Source organism: Chinchilla lanigera, unplaced genomic scaffold (assembly GCF_000276665.1).
Source record: "Chinchilla lanigera isolate Chin_1 unplaced genomic scaffold, ChiLan1.0 scaffold00042, whole genome shotgun sequence".
Lineage (NCBI taxonomy): Eukaryota > Metazoa > Chordata > Mammalia > Rodentia > Chinchillidae > Chinchilla > Chinchilla lanigera.
The window spans coordinates 1,593,123-1,614,718 of NW_004955443.1; the positions used below are offsets into that span (position 1 = coordinate 1,593,123).

At 35.8% G+C, this 21,596-nt stretch overlaps 1 protein-coding gene across 2 annotated transcripts in view; it reads left to right on the forward strand.

The window, feature by feature from the left end:
- The window catches only part of Gabra4 (gamma-aminobutyric acid (GABA) A receptor, alpha 4), a 67,182-nt gene that overhangs the window by 28,329 nt on the left and 17,257 nt on the right, over positions 1-21,596 (forward strand). For both annotated transcript variants that reach the window (XM_013518120.1, XM_005391895.2), the window contains one exon: positions 655-914. In XM_013518120.1, coding sequence (XP_013373574.1) covers positions 655-914 — 260 coding nt within the window. The remainder of the gene's footprint in view (positions 1-654; positions 915-21,596) is intronic.

Below are 21,596 nucleotides of genomic sequence, written 5' to 3' on the forward strand. Positions count from 1 at the left end.
AGGCAGTCTAGCCTAAAAATTTAGGGATGTAGCCAGCCTCTATCCCAAAATAAATTAAAAAAAACAAAAAGAGGTCTGGCAATGTAGTTCACTGGAAAGGCCCTGGGTTCCATCTCCAGTACCAAAAAGGAAAAAAGAAAGTTGTATATATAACTTGTACTTTTTCTGGCAGTAATTCTCCATGGCAGTGGGCCATGCTTACCCAGGAAATTCTGATGCTTCAATTTAGGAGGTCACTGTTCACAACTTTTCACTTCCGGATGAGAATCATTGCTTCACTGAATCACTCTTCCTGCTAGGTGTGTATTGATTCCTTAGGTATATTGGCCCAGATTCCAGTATTGATTCACCACATGCTACTTTTAATTTTTATGGTAAATTCAATAGGTATCGATGAAGCTCTAATTTGTTTTCCAAATAATCCAAATCACAACCAGTTAGTGATTAAAAGTCATAAAGTGAACTATATGTCATTTACTCCAAAGCCTGTGCTGATTTCACCGATCTGCTAGGACTCACATCCTCCACCAGACGGTTTTGTCTAAGTCATTGTTCATTTTGTTAACCTCATCCCACTTAACATTTCAGGGTTTGCTTGCTTGCTTTACATTACAATGACAGTAACCCATTTGTCTCTGCTCTTTTGCCTTAAAGGAATAACCACAGTGCTCACGATGACCACACTAAGCATCAGCGCAAGGCATTCTTTGCCCAAAGTGTCCTATGCTACTGCCATGGATTGGTTCATAGCTGTCTGCTTTGCTTTTGTATTTTCCGCACTTATTGAGTTTGCTGCTGTAAACTATTTCACCAATATTCAAATGCAAAAAGCCAAAAAGAAGACATCAAAATCTTTTCCGGAAATTCCAGCTGCTCCTGTGCCCAGTGAGAAGCAGCCTGAAGCCCCACTGCAGGTATTTGACTTAATCTCCTTCATTTAAGATTTTGGCTTCTTGGGGGAAATTGTGTGGCCAGGGGAAACGCTAATTTGGAAATATAAATGCCAGGTTCTAAGTAATTTAAAAGTACAAGCAAATATAAGAAGGTATTTATGAATTCAAACTTTAAAACAGTGATTATTAGTTTAAGCATTAGCCAGCTCTGAGTGAGCTAGATGTAGGTAAAACTAGTTTTGTTCTTTTTTTAAGTTTCTTTTAGAATTGAACGTCTTACACAGAAAAGGGAAATGCTGATGCCTACTATGCAGAGGAACTTGTGGATGTCTGTGAGAGGGTTGGGAAGGCATTTTAGTGGAGTTCACTGAATAAAGTAAAACAGTGGTTTTTTAATGTAGGCCCTTAGGAGAACCAGTCCATCAGACTGGGTGAGATCTGCTCCCCTGTACTAAAGGAGAAAACAAAACAAGCTGAGTTGATGTACCTCTAAATCTGAAAATTCTTGCTATAAAGCAACATAGCTAGTAGAATGTAGATGGCTTTCAATAAGAACTAATATAACATACATTTGGGTCTTCAGAGATTCTGCTATTAAAATAAAAGACCACGTATCTTTTCTCACATTGATCGTAATTCTATAAAAACTACAAGACCTTCATGTAAGCAGGACATCAAACCAGCAGCATCTCTCTCTCCTTTTTTCCTCCTCTTTTTCTCCTTCCTCCTCCAATATTCTTCTCTTAATCTCTCCTTTTCTACTTCCTTGTCTATGGTCACTGCACACAGCTTACTGTAGTTGCCACAAATGGTAGTCTAGTTGCCAAACCCCAGGGCTTAGAAATCACCAATTTTCTACAAGTGACGTATCAGTACTTTCTTCATTCATTCACTCACTCATCCAGTAAATATATATTTAATGTGAACTATAGCACAGACTCTACTTAGAGTCTAAGAATAAATGGGTTAAAAAAATCTGCAACATGGAGTTTATATTTATTTGTGTGGACAAGGCAGAGGAAACAAACAATCTTTGGAAACAAACAATAAAACAGGTGGTTTGTTAGGTAGGCAGAGTGCTGTGGTGATATTATATCACCTAAAGGGTCAGGCAGTGCCAGAACAGGGTAAGAATGTGGGGATTCCATTCTCAGAGAAGGCAAAGAAATGAGACTAAGCAATCACCCCGGTGGGGATTCACTGGCCAGAGTACTGCAGTTTACAGCACTGCTCCTACAGTGCTCTGGGCAGTGGTCTCTAACAAGGGTGGGTGAGTAGGTAGGAAAATGAATTTCTCACATTAAGTAAGTTTAAGTAACTCATATCTTTTCTAAATGAATCCATTCTATCAAGATTTTCAAAATTATCAAAATGCATTTTGCATACAATTTTTAGTGAAAATAGTAATAACAAAGTATGCAGTTTTATTCTTTTTCTCATTTTTCATATATAAACTTACATTCTCTCTTTTTATTCTTATTTTATTTTGTTTTGCTCTGTTGTGTTCAAAGATTGATTGAACAATTTTATTTATGGCTTCTTTAAAAAATCAACGATTGGGTTTACTTTATGTCTCTTTTCTAATTGATTTATTATTGTGTTTCAATTCCATTTTTCTGCAGGTTAATTTTGTTACTCTTTTTCTAATTCTTGGGTTCCCTTATTATTAATTTTCATTGTTCTTCATTTAATACAAAGTTTCATATCAGTGAAATTTTGACTACAGCTCTGGTCATAATTCATGATATTGATATATGATATAATTATTTGCTAAATATTCTGTAACTGCATTGCTGCTTTTTGTTTTGAGCTGAAAATATTTGGAAATAATATTAAATTTTCCAATTGGGATTTTTTTTTCATTTATGTAACTCTGTTGTCAATTTGTGTTGTATTGTGTTTGTTCTCAAATATTGCTATACAGATCAGGATGTTGTGAATATTTGCATTGTGCCTTGAGTTATGCAAAAAGCTTATAAATGTTTAATAGCAATTTGAAAGGTGTTAAATTTTAGTTATTAAGTCAATTTTACTTAAAACTTTATTACTTCGCCATTTTAATTCACCTCTAATCTTCACAACTTTTAAGTACTCATATGTGAGCAGTTCTCTTACAAATATTATGAGATTGAATTTTTTGCATTTTAACCATTTTGTTTTATATATTTTGATGCTGTGACATTCAAACTGTAAAGATTCACAGTTGCTCTATTTCCATACCAGTTCATGCATTTAACCATAAAGTAAACTTCTTATTTTTCTAGACATAATGTCTTTTCCCTTGAATTACATTAGACGTGATTTCAATTTTTCTTTTTTCTTTTTTTGTGATGTGGGGATTTGAATGCACAACATTGTGTTTGCTAAGCAAGCACACTACCGCTGAACCATGCCCCCAGCTCAGATGTTAGTATTTTTATCTTGTTTTAAAAATATTAATCTTGTTATTATATTTTTATAATTTAAAAATGTCTATTCTTTATTTTCTCAAGTATTCTGGATGTTATCTGTCATGTTTTTATAACACTAATGACGAAGTTTATCTTTAAAACAATATTATTTCAACTTATGATATTTCACCAATGGTGAAGTTATAAAATATATTGTTTATCCTATGTAGATTTTAACTTTATCAACTTCACTCTAATATTATGACTCTAGATTTGGAAATGTATTTAAATATGGACATACGTACATATCTGTGTTTATAGAGAGTAGGTATAGTTCTTTTCATTTATACAAACTGATGAAACTTACTGCACTAGTACAATGATGAAATATTATAAATGCTTGAAAGTGTAACTTAATCAGAATAAAGTTGTCCTGCAGATTTCCAGAGATGGAAAAAGAATCCATAGTTTTCTATTTGGTCTCTTAAACATCTTTCTTTACTATAGCAATTGACATCACCAATAAATGCTTGTTTGAATCTACCCCATTGGTTACAACCATTAAGGTCTAGTAACTCCTCTTTACAGTGTGGGGGACCTCTTGCATGCACATGTCATTATCCAAAGTCAAGAAGATGAGATGTGTATGAGAAGGGCATAAAGCTATTCCATTCAAGTATTGAGAAGGACTTTAAAATAAAATTAGTAAAAATATATAGTATGTGTTTCATTCTTCTGAAACTTGTGACTTTGCATGTGTAACAACTCAGATCTTTACATCAGTTTACTCAAAGAATGTCTGTATTCTAATGACAGTGATAAATGAGTTGTCCCACCCAACTTTCCAAGTCCCACTTTCTGCCAGAGTGCAGCTGGCTTTGAAGAGTCAGTTTCATTAAATCGCTTCAGAATCACATTCAACTGTACAGGCTGAGAATAGATTAAAATTAAGGGAAAGACAGGGAGAATATACGTAACAAGGGAGAAGAAAATCAATATGGGAAGATTGTGCTAGGAGCAAAATTTTATAGCATATGACTGGCAAGAAATAGTCTAAGAATTTGATAAGGTTTGGAGTTTCTGTAGAGATTCTAATCAGACAACTGAAATTTGCTTATTCAAACATGTGCCTCAGTGTGTACTACTATTTACTTATTTGAATGATGCTGCATTTGCTTGAAATGTGTTTGATACCCTCATTTAGAACTGACTTAAAGTTTAAAGTCAGTTATAGTTCACTATTCCTTTGGGAAGCTCACTTGCAGTTCATTCATTGTCACCATACGTGACCTGTGGACTGCTAATGGATTGCCAGAGGCCTATGGTGGCCATTTCTGTTCCTTGGGAATAGAAAAGCTTATGGTTTATGAAATACTCATGAAGTAAAACGGAAAGGCCAATTGGCAGAAAGTGTAAGTAGCCATCAGCAGCTTGAATATTTCTTTGGTAGCTCAGAAGGAAAAGCACCTGCTCTGTTTCTGCTCATCACTACCTTAATTCCTCCATTGACTCCATCCTAATATTTGAACTGACCTTCATTCTTGTGCATCTTGTGAGTCTATCCTTCCTACTACTTTTTAAAGTACCTATTCTTCACTGATGGAGGTGATTTGGATGAATAGAACGGTATGAAAAAATTAGCAGCTCTGTAATTTTTTAAAGGAAACCTTTCTTAATGAAATTGTATTTTCCAAAAATCACTTAAAATATATCCTTTAGTCCTTTTCACTCAAAGTAGACATTAATGTATGCACACCATATCTTAAAGAGAAAGTTCCATGGCTTGATAAGAATGGCTAACACTTGAATTCCTGCTTTTCTCAGGTATTATGTGATTATTTTACTTGTGTTAACTGCAAGTTCATGATAACTATTTCACTGAGGCTTGCAGCTCAGAAGTGATACACTCATGGTAACACAGCTAGAAAAGGGTAAAACTAGTACTGAAATTAATTCAGCTATGTCTGCTGTGGAGCTTGTTTACTGAAAAGAATTTATATATGATATATCTATAAAGAATATATATATATATAGTACAGGTATTTACATATATATATGTGTATTCATATAAATAATAAGCTCAGTACAGTCTTTTTGCTTATATTTCTATGAAAATTCAACAAAATTGTAGTAATCTGCATGCTTTGTGTGACAATAATAGGAAGTTTTAGAGCTATATTATTCATAACTTAGTTATAGTAATCTATAGAATATGTCCTGTTTTATTCATGTCTTGCCAATGAGGTAATTAGTTAGGAATCAGGGCACTTGATCAGTTAGTGGCAGTGGTGGGACAGTGAGCCCCGTGCGTGTAAACCTGACACCTAAATGGCTGATTAGGTACGCTGGGTCAGGGGTGTGGAGGATGGACAGGATGGGGGGCATCATTCACTAGGGGAAGAGAAATGAAGCACATCTGAGGAAGAACTTATTAGCTCAAGTTTAGATATTCTTAGCAGGACTTTTCCTTTACTGGAATAACTATAACTTTTTTTTCAGATTACAAGTATATATCTTTACTGCTTAAATTTCCTTTTCTATTTAAACAATTTCTTTTTCTTTGGCTTCCCATGCCACCATCACTGTTCTGCATGGATATTTCACTTTTAAAGTGGTCACAGGTACAATGCTATTTGTAAAATTAAAGAGGTGTATACCCCGCTTAAGGTTTTTAGAGAAAAGGCATTAAAAATATATGGTAATCCAAGATGCACCTTGAATTAATAATTTAAGTTCCCTCATGAGTATGTGATTGCTCTACTTATCTAGATAGATGGTGAGCTCATTGATAAAATGAATCATCATTTAATTTCACTTCCTTATGTAGTACATAGCACAGTATTTGATAGTTACAAGAGTTGATTGATTAAGAGCCTAAAGTAGGAATCAGACAATAGGAAGTTTGGTAACTCTGAAACCAATATATCTATCACTAACTTCCAAAAGCATTTTAGACAAAGGCCGTTTTTTGCTGAAAATGAATTTGAACACATGACAGATGTTAAGTAGTGAGGATCAGCCCAGCCACTGGGAACTTCCAAGATAGCAAACACTTATCCTCAGAATTCCTTTGTCCTTAATTTTTAATTACACAGTTGCCCATAATGATGCTGCACAACGTGATATTTCACGTCATGTATACACTGTATGGTGATCTCGTCTGAGACACCTTTGTCAGCGGTTGGAGTTGGCTAGGGGGCAGCAGAAGAGAACCAAGAAGGACACTTTGAAAAAGCAGCAAAACTAATATCCATGGCAAATCTACACATGCAGCTGCATAGCTTATAAGAGATTATAAGATTATAAAAGCTTATTATCGTGTGATAATTTTGATCATATCATGTTTACAGATATCAAAGACTACGAAATGTTAAAAATAATGCCTCTCTGTGACTGGTCACACCGTGCACACTGCTTTTCATTCCTGAAGTGTGTACAAGTCAGGTCAGTTTCAGATGATCACTTTAGTCAGTTTGAAAAGTCCTCTTAAAAATTCTTTCCTTTGAATAGTTTAAACTAACATGTAAAAAAACTCTTATTTTTCCATTTATTCTTATTTCTTTCAACTCATAGCTTACTTTAAAATCTCTTTCCTTGGTAGTTTGAAAAAAGACACGAAGCAGTACTGTTAGTTCATCTGACATTTAGGTGTGTTTGTGAAAGAAGTTTAATGACATTCTTAAATCTTACATAAATAAGTACCTCCCAATCTCATACCTTTTCAGTGCAGAATGTTCTGCAGTTAGCAATGCTCTTTAGCAAATGAGTGATTGTTTAATTGCACAATTATAAAACGGTATAATTTAAGTGTCAAGAATACCTGAATTACGTTTCATCTTTAGCTGTGTTTTTTTGTTAGTTTTGTTATTTTTTTCATGTAGAGAGACATGACATGCTAATGTCTGAGAGCGAATCTCAACTACATAGTTAGTCAACAGGCATCTACCAGGTGACTATTATGAACTAGTCACCAAGCATGGCATTGAGTACTCAAGCAAGCAAACATTTACAAGCTTAGTCTAGCGAGAGGCAGGTTGTTAATCTTGTGAATGACTACATTTAGTATGCAGAAGTGTGATGTATTAATTTTAGAATAATGGAAACATGCTGATGGTAGTGAAATTTTTACAGCTTGTGCCAGGGATTTAGCTCAGCAGCACAGTGCCTGCCTGGCAATTGCAAGGTCCTGAGTTCAATTCCTGGTACAAAATATTACTGCTACCTTAGATCTACTGAAATACTGATATCTGTATTCAGTTACATACTGGGAACCTGTGACAGTTATATTTTTGGAATATCTTTAAGTCCGAGTATTTTGGAAAGACTGTGCTGGCTTTCTTCATACTTAGGAGTGTATTAAGAAGGATATAATTAAGCAATTAATTTAAAATTAATAACAACAAATGAGCAAAATATTGTTAAGAAGAGGTTGCAGACATGAAAAGGAATCACGTCACAGAGAGTTAAACTGAGACATCAAACTAATCTTTGAAATGCAAAAACTACAAATTAAGGGATATAGGAAGTACAGAGATTTTTTTCAAATGGGGAGGAGAGCAAGAGATGAGGGAGTCGGGAGGAAGGGAAAGGAAATAAAAAAAATTTTAAAAATGGAAAAAGAGCTTTTGCAAACGGGAAGGTGAAGGAAGAAAGTGGGAGGAAGCAGGGAGAGACTGGCAGGGAAGCGGACGAGGGAAGAATGAAGATGTGTTTTGGGCGCACACACTCCCCACTACAGGCATGCTCTTTATGTACAGCAAATACATACTGATGAAGACAAGTGAAAACAGTGACAAAAAGGAGTCAATTTACTAGTTCATTCAAACAACATTATGCATATTTTGATAATCGTTAGTAATTATATCAAAGGGAAAGAAAATACCAATATTGGCATCATAACTGAAGATAGGTTATTTCCTTCATCCAGGAAGAAAATGCCATACAATTCCCCAGGGCAACCCACTCGGGCCCCCTTCTGTCCCTCTCTCAGACAGAAGCCTTCTTTCCCTCAAAAAATACGCTCTGCTCTTCAAAAAAAGAAAAGAAAAGAAAATGCCATAAACTTAGTACTGCATTTGGAAGGCTGGAGATATTAGTATGTAAGGAAGAAGTAAGCAATTAGTCATCGTAGAGTAATACAGTGAGTTGTGTGTGTAGGTGGTGTATGTAAATACATATTATATATTCATATGGTCTTCTTGTAGATGAAGAAATTAAAGCACCAAAAGGTCTGATTTTCCCAAATTCACACAGCTACTAACTAGCAGAGTCAAGATGAAGACTCTGATAGTCTGCATCCAACTGAATGTTCAGACACCACAGGAATTGTTCCCCTCAGTTATAACCCACCCCTTCTACTGCCGACCTCTGCTGTGCCTCCTGGTGGAGTAGCCTGCCTCCCTGCCTCAGCCTAGATTTTAACTGAAGGCTGTCTGAATATTTACATTGTGGAAGTGTGAGCCAAACTTTGAACTTTAATCTTGTTCATACAAGCCATATCTCTTAGCTAGTAGTTTAGGAAAGTCACAGAAAATTAATATACTCTCCAAGGCTCTGGCGGCTATAAAATATGTTTTTTGTTGTTTTGTTGTTGTTTTGTTTCGCTTTTTGTCTTTTGAGACAGGGTTTCACTATGCAGTTAGGGCTGACCTTGAACTCACTTTGTAGCCCAGGCTGGCCTCGAAATCCCAGTGATCCTCCTGCCTCAGCCACCCAAGTGCTAAGATTACAGGCTTGTGCTACCTTGCCTGATTCTCTTTTTTATTTTATGGAAAAAATAAAACAAAATTTCATAACAAAATAATAGGAAAATAACAATAGCTAATACAATGACTATTGTTATATTCAAAGTAGTTACTAAGTGTATGTGATGTGGGCATAAAAATTTCTCAAAATGATAACAGCACAAACCTTTCTTTTCAATGAACTAAGGGAAACTAGTGCTATAGCTAACTTGTAAATTTTTCCTTTCCCCTTCATTCCTTTACCCCTTCCTCCACTACAGTTCCGCTTCCCTTTTGAACAATTTCTTGACATATCACAATATCTATTGTACATTTTGGTCTTTATTTACTCTTTCAGTTTCTCACACATAGGAAACAAAATGATATTTACACATGTTAGTCTGATTTATTTCACTTAAAAATATGGTCTCAAGTTGTGGCCATTTGCCAATAAGTGGCTCAAGTTTATCCTTCTGTATGGCCAAGTAGTATTCCTTTTTATAAAAATACCACATCTTTTATTATCCATTCCTTAGTTCATGGGTGTTTGTATTGTTTCCAAGATGAAGCTATTACAAATTGTGCTGCTATAAACATGGGTGCACATATATCACTGTGATATGATGTTTCTAATTTTTCTGGTAAGATACCCAGAAAAGGAATAGCTGGGTTGTATGGAACCTCTAATTCTAGGTTTTGGAGAAATGTCTATATTGATTTCCACAGTGGCTGCACTAGTCTACACTCCCTTCAACAGTGGAGAAGGGTTTATTTCCCCCCAACAGCCACTCCAGCATTTGTTGTTGGTTGATTTCTTGATGATAGCCATTCTTTCTGGGGTAAGATGGAATCTTAGCATTCTTTTCATTTGAGGCTCTCAAATGACCAATGAAGTTGAACATGTTTGCATATATTTATTTGCCATTTGTACTTCTTCATCTGCAAAGTTCTTGTTCATCTCAGACGCCCAGTTTTGAATTGGGTCTTTAACTTAGGAGAGTCTGATTTCTTTTCAATTCTTTATGAGTACTAGATATAAGTCCTTTGTATGAGGGACAACAGGCTAAAACTTTTTCCTACTCTGTGGGTTGTCTTTCACTCTGCTAGTGATTTTTTTTTTTTTTTTGGTGGTGCCAGAGCTTTTTAATAAAATGAGATCTCAGTTGTTGATTCTTCATAATGTTTTCTGTGCAGTCTGGGTTTTGTTCATAAAGTCCCCGCCTATAATTGTGTCTTCAGGGTTTCTATATAAGTTGTCTTCCAGCAAATTTCATGTTTCTGTTTTAATATTTAGATCTGTGATCCATTTTGATTTTAGTTTAATGTCTGGTAATAGACATGAGTCTAGTTTTAGTCTCTGGCATGTGGAAAGCCAGTTTTTCCAGCACCATTTATTAAAGAGGCTATGTCTCTTCCAGTGAAGATGTTTAAACCCTTTTTTTGAAGAAAGGGTGGTTTAGTATGTTTGGAGTTGTTTCTGCATCTTCTAATCTATTCCAGTGATGCAAGGGTCTGTTTTCTTGCCAGACCTTACCACAGCAGTTTGTAGTATAATTTCAAGTCAGGGATTATGATGCCTTCTACCTTGCCTTTGTTGCCAAGAATGGTTTTTGCTGTTCTAGTCTTTTCTTATTCCAAACAAGTTTTAGGAATGTATTATCTAGCTCTGTGAGGAATGCTAATAGCATTTTGATTGAGATATGTGTGGGTTTTTGTCACTGCTAAAAATCATCAACATAGTCCAGTCATTTCAAGAAATTTTGGTTAAAAAACCCAAAAGTGTTCCAGATACTTTGACATTTTCAACATTTCAAAAACTTAAAAGTATTATTAATTTTTATTTGAAATAATCTACTTTACATCCAGTGAACAATATTTATTTATATGTTCTGAAGAATTCTGTTTTACATGTGGTGGGAAAAGTTGTAAAGAAGTTCAAGATGTAGTCTTTGCCCCAACCCATACTGCCATATAGTGATATAAAGATTAAATATCCAATACCTTTTAGTGATCAAAGGACACTTTGGAGAAATGCACTGAGCTGTAGATGGTAGGGGCTGATAGGAGATGCTCTGATTATTGTGAGTTGCATCTTGTTGACCATCACTGATGAAGAGAAGTAGCAAGGAAATAAGCCAGTTCATTACTATAAAAATTATTAGTTGGTTTGTGATGAATGAACTAAACTAAAGGTCATTTTAAAATTGCCTTATAATTTATAATTACTTGTGTGTTATTGATGTTTTCATTTCTCTATTTACTCTATTGCTTCTCTGGCATATCTGGCAAAAATTCAAATTTCTTAAAAATGTATCAGGTGCTCAAGACATACTTGCTGATTGATTTGATTTCCTAATGTAAAAATGATATAGACTCTTTAGCTAGGGACAGAAATATATGAAAGGAGCACACATTTTCAGTGGTGAAATTATACTGTAATCTTTAAAGCTGTTATATTGAAATGGTAAGGTTTTCTAAAAGGTGTTTCAAATTTTTATTTATTTGATCTTTTTCCATCTATGTCAGCAGCATGAGTGGACCAACACTTCGTTTTAGGATGAACAAAAAATATCAACTTCAAAAATACACAACTGTTTTAAGAACTTTGTTCAACATTTCATTATATTTTCCAGGAAGTTCTAGTCCCTAAGCTACTGAGTAAAATTATTCATTCCTTCTGGTTTATTTGACTAAACTGCCAATTTTCCCTTTGCTATTTTGAGGAGTTGATTTTCCCAAAATATAATATACATCACTAAATTTCCAACTTTTTTCTCAGCCTCAGATGATTTAGCAGTTTCAAGAAATATCATTTTGGGTATGAATTATTTTATTTAATGAATTAGAGGTATCATGTAATGCAAATGTCTTTGGTAAAAGAACATTTTTATGTATTTTGGTCAGTGTTTCAATTTTAAGAAGATAATACATTCCACTTAGATGATGGATGGCATGGATTGCATTTCTTACTATTTTCTAGTTAATTAAATTCCATAGCTATTTACCTGCCTAAATTCTTTGCTCAAACAATACATCATTTACTTTTCTAAACTTCTTTTGCTACCCTTATTAGTGATCCTTAAGTTTCACCTTTCTCTTATCTAGTTATTCTATAAAATTCTATTACTTTTATCTTGGTTTTTAGCTGTTGAATTTTTGACTTCAAATTTTATAACTTGGATATCTTCATGCAGGTGACTGGCGCAGGGATTTCTTTATTTGCCTTTGTAGTATAATAACTCTCAAAATAGTTCACTGAGCTTTCTTCCTCCCCTCCTCCTCTTCCTTCTTCCTCTTCTTCATTTTTTTGTCCTCTTCCTCTTCTTCCTTTTCTCTCTCCCTCTTCCTCTCTCTCCCTCCCTCCTTCTCTTTCTCTCTGTCTCTCTGTCTCTCTCTCTTTTCTTCAGTGGATTAGCTAAAATAACAACAAATCTGTCTTTGTTCTTCCTCTCAATTACTTTTTGCTTGGCTAATTGAAACAGTTTTGGGCTCTAAGTAGAAGGAGGGATTATTTTTAGAAACCTCATAGAAAGGGATCAGGGAATGAACAGTTTCTGTTTTTACCTTCCTAAAAAGTTTTTTGAAGGTTAGTTAGTTTGATGTGGACTTTGGGATCTCTTTTGAAAACACTGTATGTATACAATAAGAATTTAGATGAAAGGTAAAGTTACAGAGGAAGTGAGAGCCTCACCTTTTGTGACACCTGCACTTTCTGTCTGGACCTTGACATTTGAATATTAACATTTCCAGAAGAGGATTTGGCATAAGCTGTTGAAGCCTTTCTCTATGCAAAGAGCAGAAAGTCAACTCTTCCCACACAAAACTGACATACTACTGTCTCTAGCTTAACAAACTTTGAGCACATGTAAAGAGGTGGAGTTAATGTATTTGGACATTGAGAGAAAGCATCTTGCAGTATAAACTCTCCAATGTCTAACATAGGGTCTGGCACTCGATGTTTATCTAATCAGTCAATGAATGACAGATTAAATAAATTCACTGTGGCCTCTAGTCTTTGGGAAAAAAAATAATAGCAGTAACTGAAGGATCCTAGATACTAACCGTACCCCTCAAACTCCCATACAGCATGTCCGCAACGCTATTTTGCTTTTGCCCACAGGGCTTTGGGTTACCTGAAGGAAATGTGTATAATTCCTATCTTACCCATTGGTCTTTTTGGAACACTTCATTCTGAAGCAAGTGCCCCTGCCCTTCCACTGTCTGTGCCTTTGACCTTTAGTTCTGTTGTGTGAATTATCTCTGTGTGCCCCAGCACAGGTGGGCACTAGATGTAAGGTAAGAATCATGCTCCACTCTGCTATCCCTGGAACACAATCACATGTTCTCTGATTGTGCGTGAAGGAGGAAGTACCTCACAGAAGCAGCTCTGAGAACTGGTTTGGTTGGGAGCTCTGCTAAGCGCATCTTACTTGGAAAGTGAGAAAAGGCCTTGGTGGAGTTTGCAAGGTGCTTCCCAGACAGCGAACAAAATTTTCCCAACCATATAGTAACCTGACAGTTATTCTCTTTGAGCAGGTTCTCAGCTAAGAAAATGCGGGAGGGCAGTGATAAGCACCCAAAACAGGTCAGATACTGGGTCTTCAGAGGTTGTACCTTTACTGAAGAAGTGAGCCTGTGATTTGCTTTGAGAAAACCCACGGTCTTAGGTTAGACCCATGAAAATGTCACTTCCACTTGACAAAGTGGTTAAAAAAGAATAAGCGGATGATGACCTTTTCAGGTGAAGATGAGGCCGGTTATGACTTACAACTGCCTTTTTCAAATGCCTAATTTTGCCCACAAAATAGGCTTGTAATAAGAAATTGTCTTACTGATGATCAAAAGTGGCTGAAAATGATGAACATGCTAAGATTTATGCATTTGTTTACTTGTTTTTAAAACAAAGATGTAAGTTTGAATTGAGAACATCAAAACTTTGGACTCTACTAGGCATGCCTTAGGCTGATGAGAGCAAATCTTTTGTGAGTATTTTAGTGCTCCCCATAGGATTTTTCTATGAGTTCAGTTATTTTATTTCATTTTGACTTGAAGCAGTTGAGATCTGTATGCATTCTTAGCTTCCACACAGTCTTCCCCACGCTCAGTTCTCTATCACTTGTCTAATAAGCAAGAAACCCACTTCGCTAATGCTTTAGTTGATCTTGAATAATGTTAACATGCTTTCTGCCTAACGTTTGCCAATGGGCTAATCTAAAAATGGCACCAAAGAGGTTATCTGTTATCCACAGAATAAGAATACATTTTGAGACTGAAATAGATTATGGCCAATAGGGACCTGATCTGCTGACAGAAAGTTATTTTAGAATCTCCCAGCAAGTCACAAAATAGAATGAGATTTTTATATAGTGAATTATGCTTGTTTTATGTTAATTAAAAAATTAACCCCTCTTTTAGTATCTTTCAACAGTTAATATATTTTTGTAATCCTTTCCCAACAGTATTTCTTTATGAATTATATTCATCTTTCAAAACTCAATAAGTCATTCATTGTTGCATATTTTTCAATGAGTAGTATCCTCTGTAGTATAGTGAAATTCATATAATGAACTTCATTACTACAAATGCTTATACAGAATTCTATCAATTTATAACTGAGATAGAATATAGACAGTCTTAAACATCACCCTTTTGATGACAAATACATTTTTATATGATCCTCAGATTCCTAGCAAATTACATATTGTAATTTTTTTAGTCCATGTGTAACAAATAGATCCATCTGTTCTTGTTTTCCTGCAACTGCCCATGTTTATGAGTACTGTCCTTCTGGCCCCCCAGGTTAGCCTTTGTTCTAGACAAAAGTGCCTTCGCTTGACCAACAGATTAGATTGTAACGTTAACAAAGTAAAAAGTGTGAAAGGTAATCTTCTAGCACTGAAAACCTGCTAATGTATTTAACCTCCAAATAGTAATCTGGATGTATATGACTAGACTATGCATGTTATAATTGGGTTAATAGTTTAAATTAAAATCAATAGAAGATTTCAGGGTCTCATGAGACAGTTTCAGATAATTATTGTCAGCAGTTAAATTCCTGACTGCTGTCCAGTCATTTTGCAGTCATTAAGTACAATGAGCTGTTGACAGTTTTAGAAATAATAGCAGTATGATGTTTCTAAGTACCAAAGCACATGAAATTTTAAAAGAAAGAGACAGATATAGAGAGAAATAAGAAAGATTTTAAGTATTGTGTTGCAATATTTGCTCATGGGGCAGGCCAGTAGCTGTTTAATATAAGAAAGATAAATACTACTGCTGTATTTTCAGAGATTTTGTTAGACCGTCTTCTTTCTTTGGGAAGAAAGATACATAAAGAAGCCAATTTCAGATGGAAACAAGTGGAGTGAAAGAAGAAATATGAAAATGAGAAGAGAAACCCTAAATAACATGTCTTTTTTTTCGTGCTGAGATTTGCCTTGCATATTATCTAAGCACTTCCATATTTAGGTCTAACTTATAAAGCAGTAATGAAAGATGTACCAAAGTTTCATCAAATTTATTGGTCTGAATGAGAATGTAAGTTGGATTTGCACTGGGAAGGGCGCGGTAAGAATCCACATGTTACATTCTGATAGAGCTCTGCTGTTTGGGTTATGATACTCTGCTTCATAGACCTGATTTAGCACTGTGTATTGCAGCCTAATTCATTATAGAGCTGTTCATATTCAGAAATTGCTACATGAAATAAGACATTATATATGTTTATTCAGGGCAAATCTGCCCGCACAGTAGAGTGAGCACAATCATACATTCTCAGCAGTGCGAGCAACGAGATGTAATTTGTTGCTTCTTTTTCACTAGCTCACCATAATGTTCTTCCCTTGTTTGAATGCTCTGCACAATCTGATTATTGTGTTTACTCTACTGTGTTCTCTCTACATGTCATTAATATCCTATTTTCTGGCTGAGGATCTCCTTATTTCTGATAATAGTGTGATAGATTTCCAAAGGACAAACAAATGTGATCATTTTAATGGTTCAAGTACAGACTGAATGTTCAATTTGGATCTTAAATGGCTTCTTTTCTTTTGGCAAATTCCATCAAAGGGTGTTATGCCTATTTCAGTGGATGGGATTCATGGTTTTGGGCTATCTATATATGTTCACTATTAAGAACAATTTGAGAAAATAAGAGACATTAGTCACAATTTTCTTTATATCTTGACAGGAGGTAATAGAATAAGATAAGAATTCAGCTCCAGTGGGCTCTGTGAAATGATCTGTTATATAACACCCACTCATTTCATGGGTTTTTTTTAGTATGCTGTTGGGTTTTCCAGCTGATGGCCCCAGAATCAACTGCTAGGTGTAAGAATGAATGTAACTTTAGGTTGAGTTCAGCTCCAACCCCTCAAACTGAAACCACATGAGAGACTCTGAGTGAGAACTCCCTGGCTGATTCTAGTCAATCTCCAAACTCATAGATGATGATATTAAAACAGTTGCTGTTGCTTTAGCCCACTGCTCTGAGGGTAATTTTGTATGCAGCACTTGGTAACTGAGAAACACCTACCTTCAAGTTAGATATACCCTAGTTCAAATACTGACTCTTGCTTTTTGCTAGTCATATGATGTCAGCCAGGATTTTAATTTTCCATTTTCATTTTACAGATGTTTAATCTGGAACATTGAAAGTTCTTAATAAATGTGAGTTTCTTTTTCCTTCCTCTCTTTATGCCCTCCATCCATTCTTCTTGCCCTTCTCTGCATCCTTCCTCCTTGCTTTCCTTCCCACTTAAATTCAACCAAGTGCAGCTGCTTTTGTGGTAGGCCATTTCAAACTAGAATATGTTAGTGCCAGGTGTGGATTTAATTGGACCTTTACTTAGAACACAGGCAGACAGAATTCAGGATGCATTTTTTTGCAGTGAAAACTGCTGAATCACTGGTTCCAAAATCAGCATAAAATATGCTCAGAGCCTTTACAAAGGGAGTGTGTGATGTGATCAAGTGCCTTGGGGGACTGAGATAAACAAAATTTTTAAAAAGAAATGTTTCCATCAGTTCATGGTGAACATTATCGGAATTCAGTTCAGATGAAAAATATTTTCAAAAGCTAGATAAAGGAAACGAAAGCACAAGCAACATGTTATTTGTAGGAATGACATACATTATCTCCTTGGCCACTGCAGGGCGGCGTGCAGTTTGCATTCTCTGTTGTGTCATCTTGGATGCCTGGAAGTCACTGTTTCCTACGGAAACAAAGGAAAGAACAACATGAAAGAAAGAGCTGTGATTTTAGTATGCTAAAAATGTATTTTAAAAACTGAGAGAACAACATGCTTCCACAGTATAACTAGATCTCAGAATGGCACTACATTTTCGTTTATTAATTTCACAACGCTGTAGAAGATAGATTAAATGCACTTTTTGGTCTTACAGCACTTTTTATTCATGTTTTGTGATCACATGATGACTGAAGACATTTGTGTGACATGTGCAATGCTTTTAAAAGCATCAAGAGAATTGAAATCAAATATTTTATAAAATTAATAAGCATTAATAAACATTAAAAAAGCATTTAGCAAAAAAGACATTAGGGTATCAGACTGATTCATATTAATCTACCCAGCATTTAGCAAATATTGGTTGATTGTTTAATTTGCACCAGGTTCTGTATGAGGCAGTGAATCTGTGTAGACTTATGGTCTTATGTATGCTCTAAGATCATCCTGTCATATCCATTGGATAGTGTGGCATTTGTTTACTTGAAATGAATCAATAATTTGGCAAGCATTCACTTAACCCTAGCTAGGAAACCCTGTTACTTTTGGAGCTAAGAATTAGAGGAAATGAACCACAGGGCTACACAATACTGGATTGGGCACAAAACAATTCTCCTAATGCCTTTTCTTCAGTCAGTTATTTCTGAGACCTTTCCATAGGTGCTGTCTGTTTGTTTTCATCATGAACCTAGGTGTAAATGGCTCCAAAATATTCATAACAATGACTCACACTCAATATAATTTTATTTGGTGGTTATTTGACTGAAGTTAAATATCTTAAAGGAAATGTAAGACATAGCGTAGCTGTCTAGAATCTAGAAGTTTCCACATTGGTGATATTCAAAGCAGTATTAATACTATGAAATACTATAAAGGCAACCTAAAGGGTTGCAATGAGCCTGCTTGATTACAGCAGGAAAATGGTATGGCTGGTTACGTAGGACTAAAGCATCAAATCAGTGTTATCAGGATCACCAATGGACCACTATAGTGCTGGGGATAAGGACTCTGAGGCTTACCACAGAGAAAACATTTGGCTGTATAGTCAAATGTGCCCAAGAATGATGTTGCCTCCCATTGGTCAGCTTAGTTTCTTCAAAGCATTGCTTGTTTTTCATCCATTTTCAACTTGATCATAGCAGAAAGGGAGGCATTTATCTACCTTTCTAAGTTCTAGTAAGGAATGACTCTGAAGCAAGTTGCTAATGTCCACCAGAGTCTCACATAAGTACCTGAAAGGTGACTTTTCCAAACACAGTGGTGATTTTAGGTGTTCTTTCATATCAGAGAGGTAGGAGTCATGTGCTTGGTTTAATAATTTCCGTATTAAAATTAACACCCAGAGTTCACTTCCTGAGTTTTTCTCCCAGAGGGTCTTATTTCACTATGTCCTCTCTAGAAGCAGTATTTCAGCTTAGAATTTTCTTGGATTTGTGGAGATATTCATGGAAGATTTAAATAGCATTGCAGCTGTACAGAAAAGCTGTTCTACTGTGTGCTTTGAAAAATCAGCTTTTCAATAAACGATAGCTTTAGAACTATGATTGAGAGGAGGGAAAAAACACACCAATCTTGTTACACAAGCGATCGCAGCCACAGGATACATGTTCCAAGTAGTTTGAAAAAGAGGTTCACACTTATCACTGCTTTGCTCCTGGAGAGGAAGGTGAATGTCCAGGGGTCTCATCCCTTTCCTGAGGGGCACCAAAGAGCAGGAGTAAGATGGAGGTTGGTGTAGGAGGTGACTCTCTCATGCTCAGTAGCAGTAATTTCCACAAACTTTTCAACAGGCAGAGGTATGAACCAGGAGAGGAAAAGCATTTCATTCTGGTTATTAGTTAATATTCCAGGACTGACTCATTAAACAGTTCATTAGCTACTCTAGTGGTCCAGAAAGTATAATCTACATAGAATAAATGGCTGTCACTTGGTTTTCAAGTGGATTTAAATGTGCTGCTTTGGGCTATATAGCTTTGCCAACTATGTTTCTCATGAGACACATTGTGTGAAACTCATTTTTGCTGTTTTGCGTTATAAAATAGAATAATTTTGTTGACTTATCTTAGTAGGCTTTACTCATCATTTATTTATTATTTACTTATTCAACTAATTTTTATGACTTCTGAGTGTTTGGTACTGTGAGCTGATGAGAAAAGGAAAACAGTGAGACACTATACCACCCTAAAGAAACTCACAGTCTGTAAAGGCAGTCACATACGAGGCTAAATGCTAGGCTAAAATTAAGTAGTAGGATGCTGTATGAAGATGTCATAGTCCTGATTGGAGTTTCTATTGTGGTAGATTCTGGTGAGGGCAGTGGAACATCAGGTTAAACCCCTCAGAAGAAACAGCATTTATATTCTATCTCAGAAGATGTAAAGAGGAGCAACAAAGGTAGAAGAAAGAAGATAGTGAGAAGAGAATGTGCAACCATCCACAAACAGAATATGGCTCACACTGGCAGAACTTGACTAAAATATCTTGGTTAGAATCCACATTTTCCTTGGCATTTCCCAAAAAGCTGACTCTGTTACAAATATTTGATTGCAAGCAATTTATTTGGAGGTGATCTCAAGAAGCGCCATAAAACACATAAGAAAGAAGAAAAGGAAGAACAGGCAAGCCAGTATCACCACTAGGGGTTCACAGGGAATGTGTGGTGCAAAGTTCCAGGACTGTTCCACTGGTTGGCGAAGAATTTAGGCTACTTACTTACCTGCTCTTGTCTCTTGATTAGCTTCACTCAGGTGCAGTTTTTATTGGAACTGTGTATTTAAGGTGTACAACATAGTATTTTGATATACATTTGCATAGTGAACTAATTGCTATAATTAATGTATCTGTCTTTTCACATTTAACTACTTTTTAATATGTTGAGAGCAGTTAAAAACCTACTCAGCAAATATCAAACATGCAACACAGTATTATTAACTACAGTCCTCATGCTGTACATTTGACCTTTAGAATTCATTCATCCTACGTAAGAGACGTGTGTTCCCTTTGAGCAACATAAACTTTCTCCTCTGTGCTCCCCTCACTCACCCCTGGCAAGCACTGTTCCACTCTCTGCACCTACAAATTCCAACTTCCTTAGAATCTATACACGATGTAATATTTTTCTAATTATTTTTCATGTCTAGTCAAACTATCACCCTTAGTCAGGCACCTACTGTTACAACATTGCACAGGCAGGTCGGAAGTAGGCCATCAGGTTGTCTGAAGTAACATGCTAGGTAAACCAAGTGAACAAGGACCAGGCATGGAGAGCTTATGGTAAAATAGGGTGCCGAGAAAATCTGAGATGAGGGTTTGAGGGAAAAGTAGATGAGCTAGAAAATAAGGCAGTAGACTTAGGTTGTGCATAGGAAGATCATGTAGAATATTATTCATCTAACTCCTCCAAGCAACCCAGTGCCACTGAAAAGGTTTCAACAAGAAAGGATAATGATCAGATTTATAATGTGTGCATATTATTTTAGTGGAGAGTAGAGGGAAGGAAAGTGCATATGGGTGTTTGGTCTGAGAACGGTAATAGCCCATGCAATAGCCAGCTGAGCAATACTAAATGCCTTTCCAAAAGCTGGGGAGAAGAGACAGATAGGAAAGATATTGAGGAAGCTAGATGGAAAAGAGGAAAGCGGAATGAGATGGGGACAGCAGATGTTTCCTGGCTTAGAAAGCTCCATGGACACAAGCTAATTTCTAGAATCCAGGATTCAGCAGGAAGGATATATTTGTTTGAACAAATATATTTTGTTCTTTGGGTACAAATAGAATTTTATATAGATTAGACATTGTTCATAAACAAGGTTGTGAATTCCATAGGAGTAGAAATTGTTAGCTCTTTTCTATTTTATATCACCAGAGCCAAAAACATTGCCTGGAACATAAATAGGCACCAGCAAATATTTGCTGCATAATTGAATGTATTAATGAGTGAATGATTAAATGAATGCGAGAAGTATGGTATGCTCCTGGGACATCTGAGTGAGCTCTTTCTGTACACATTGGTCTAGAAGATGGAGAAAATTTGGGGAAGTAGACATTAATTTTATGGTATTGATAGAAAGACTGTAATTAAGGCTATTACACAGGCTGATTCACCAAAGATTGGGAAAATTGAGATGACTGAGTGCGGCAGCCATGGAAAAGTAACATTTTGAGATTAGATAGAGAAAGAGCATCCTCACTGGTGACAGAAGAAGTAAGCAGAACATTATTAGAGTCTGGAATTATGAGGAAGTTTTGAATAAACAAGGAAGATCTTCAGTTGGGATGCTACTGAAAAAGTGTATGAGGTGCCTATAGAACTAAGACAAAGAGTTCCACAGGGAAGTTAGGAAA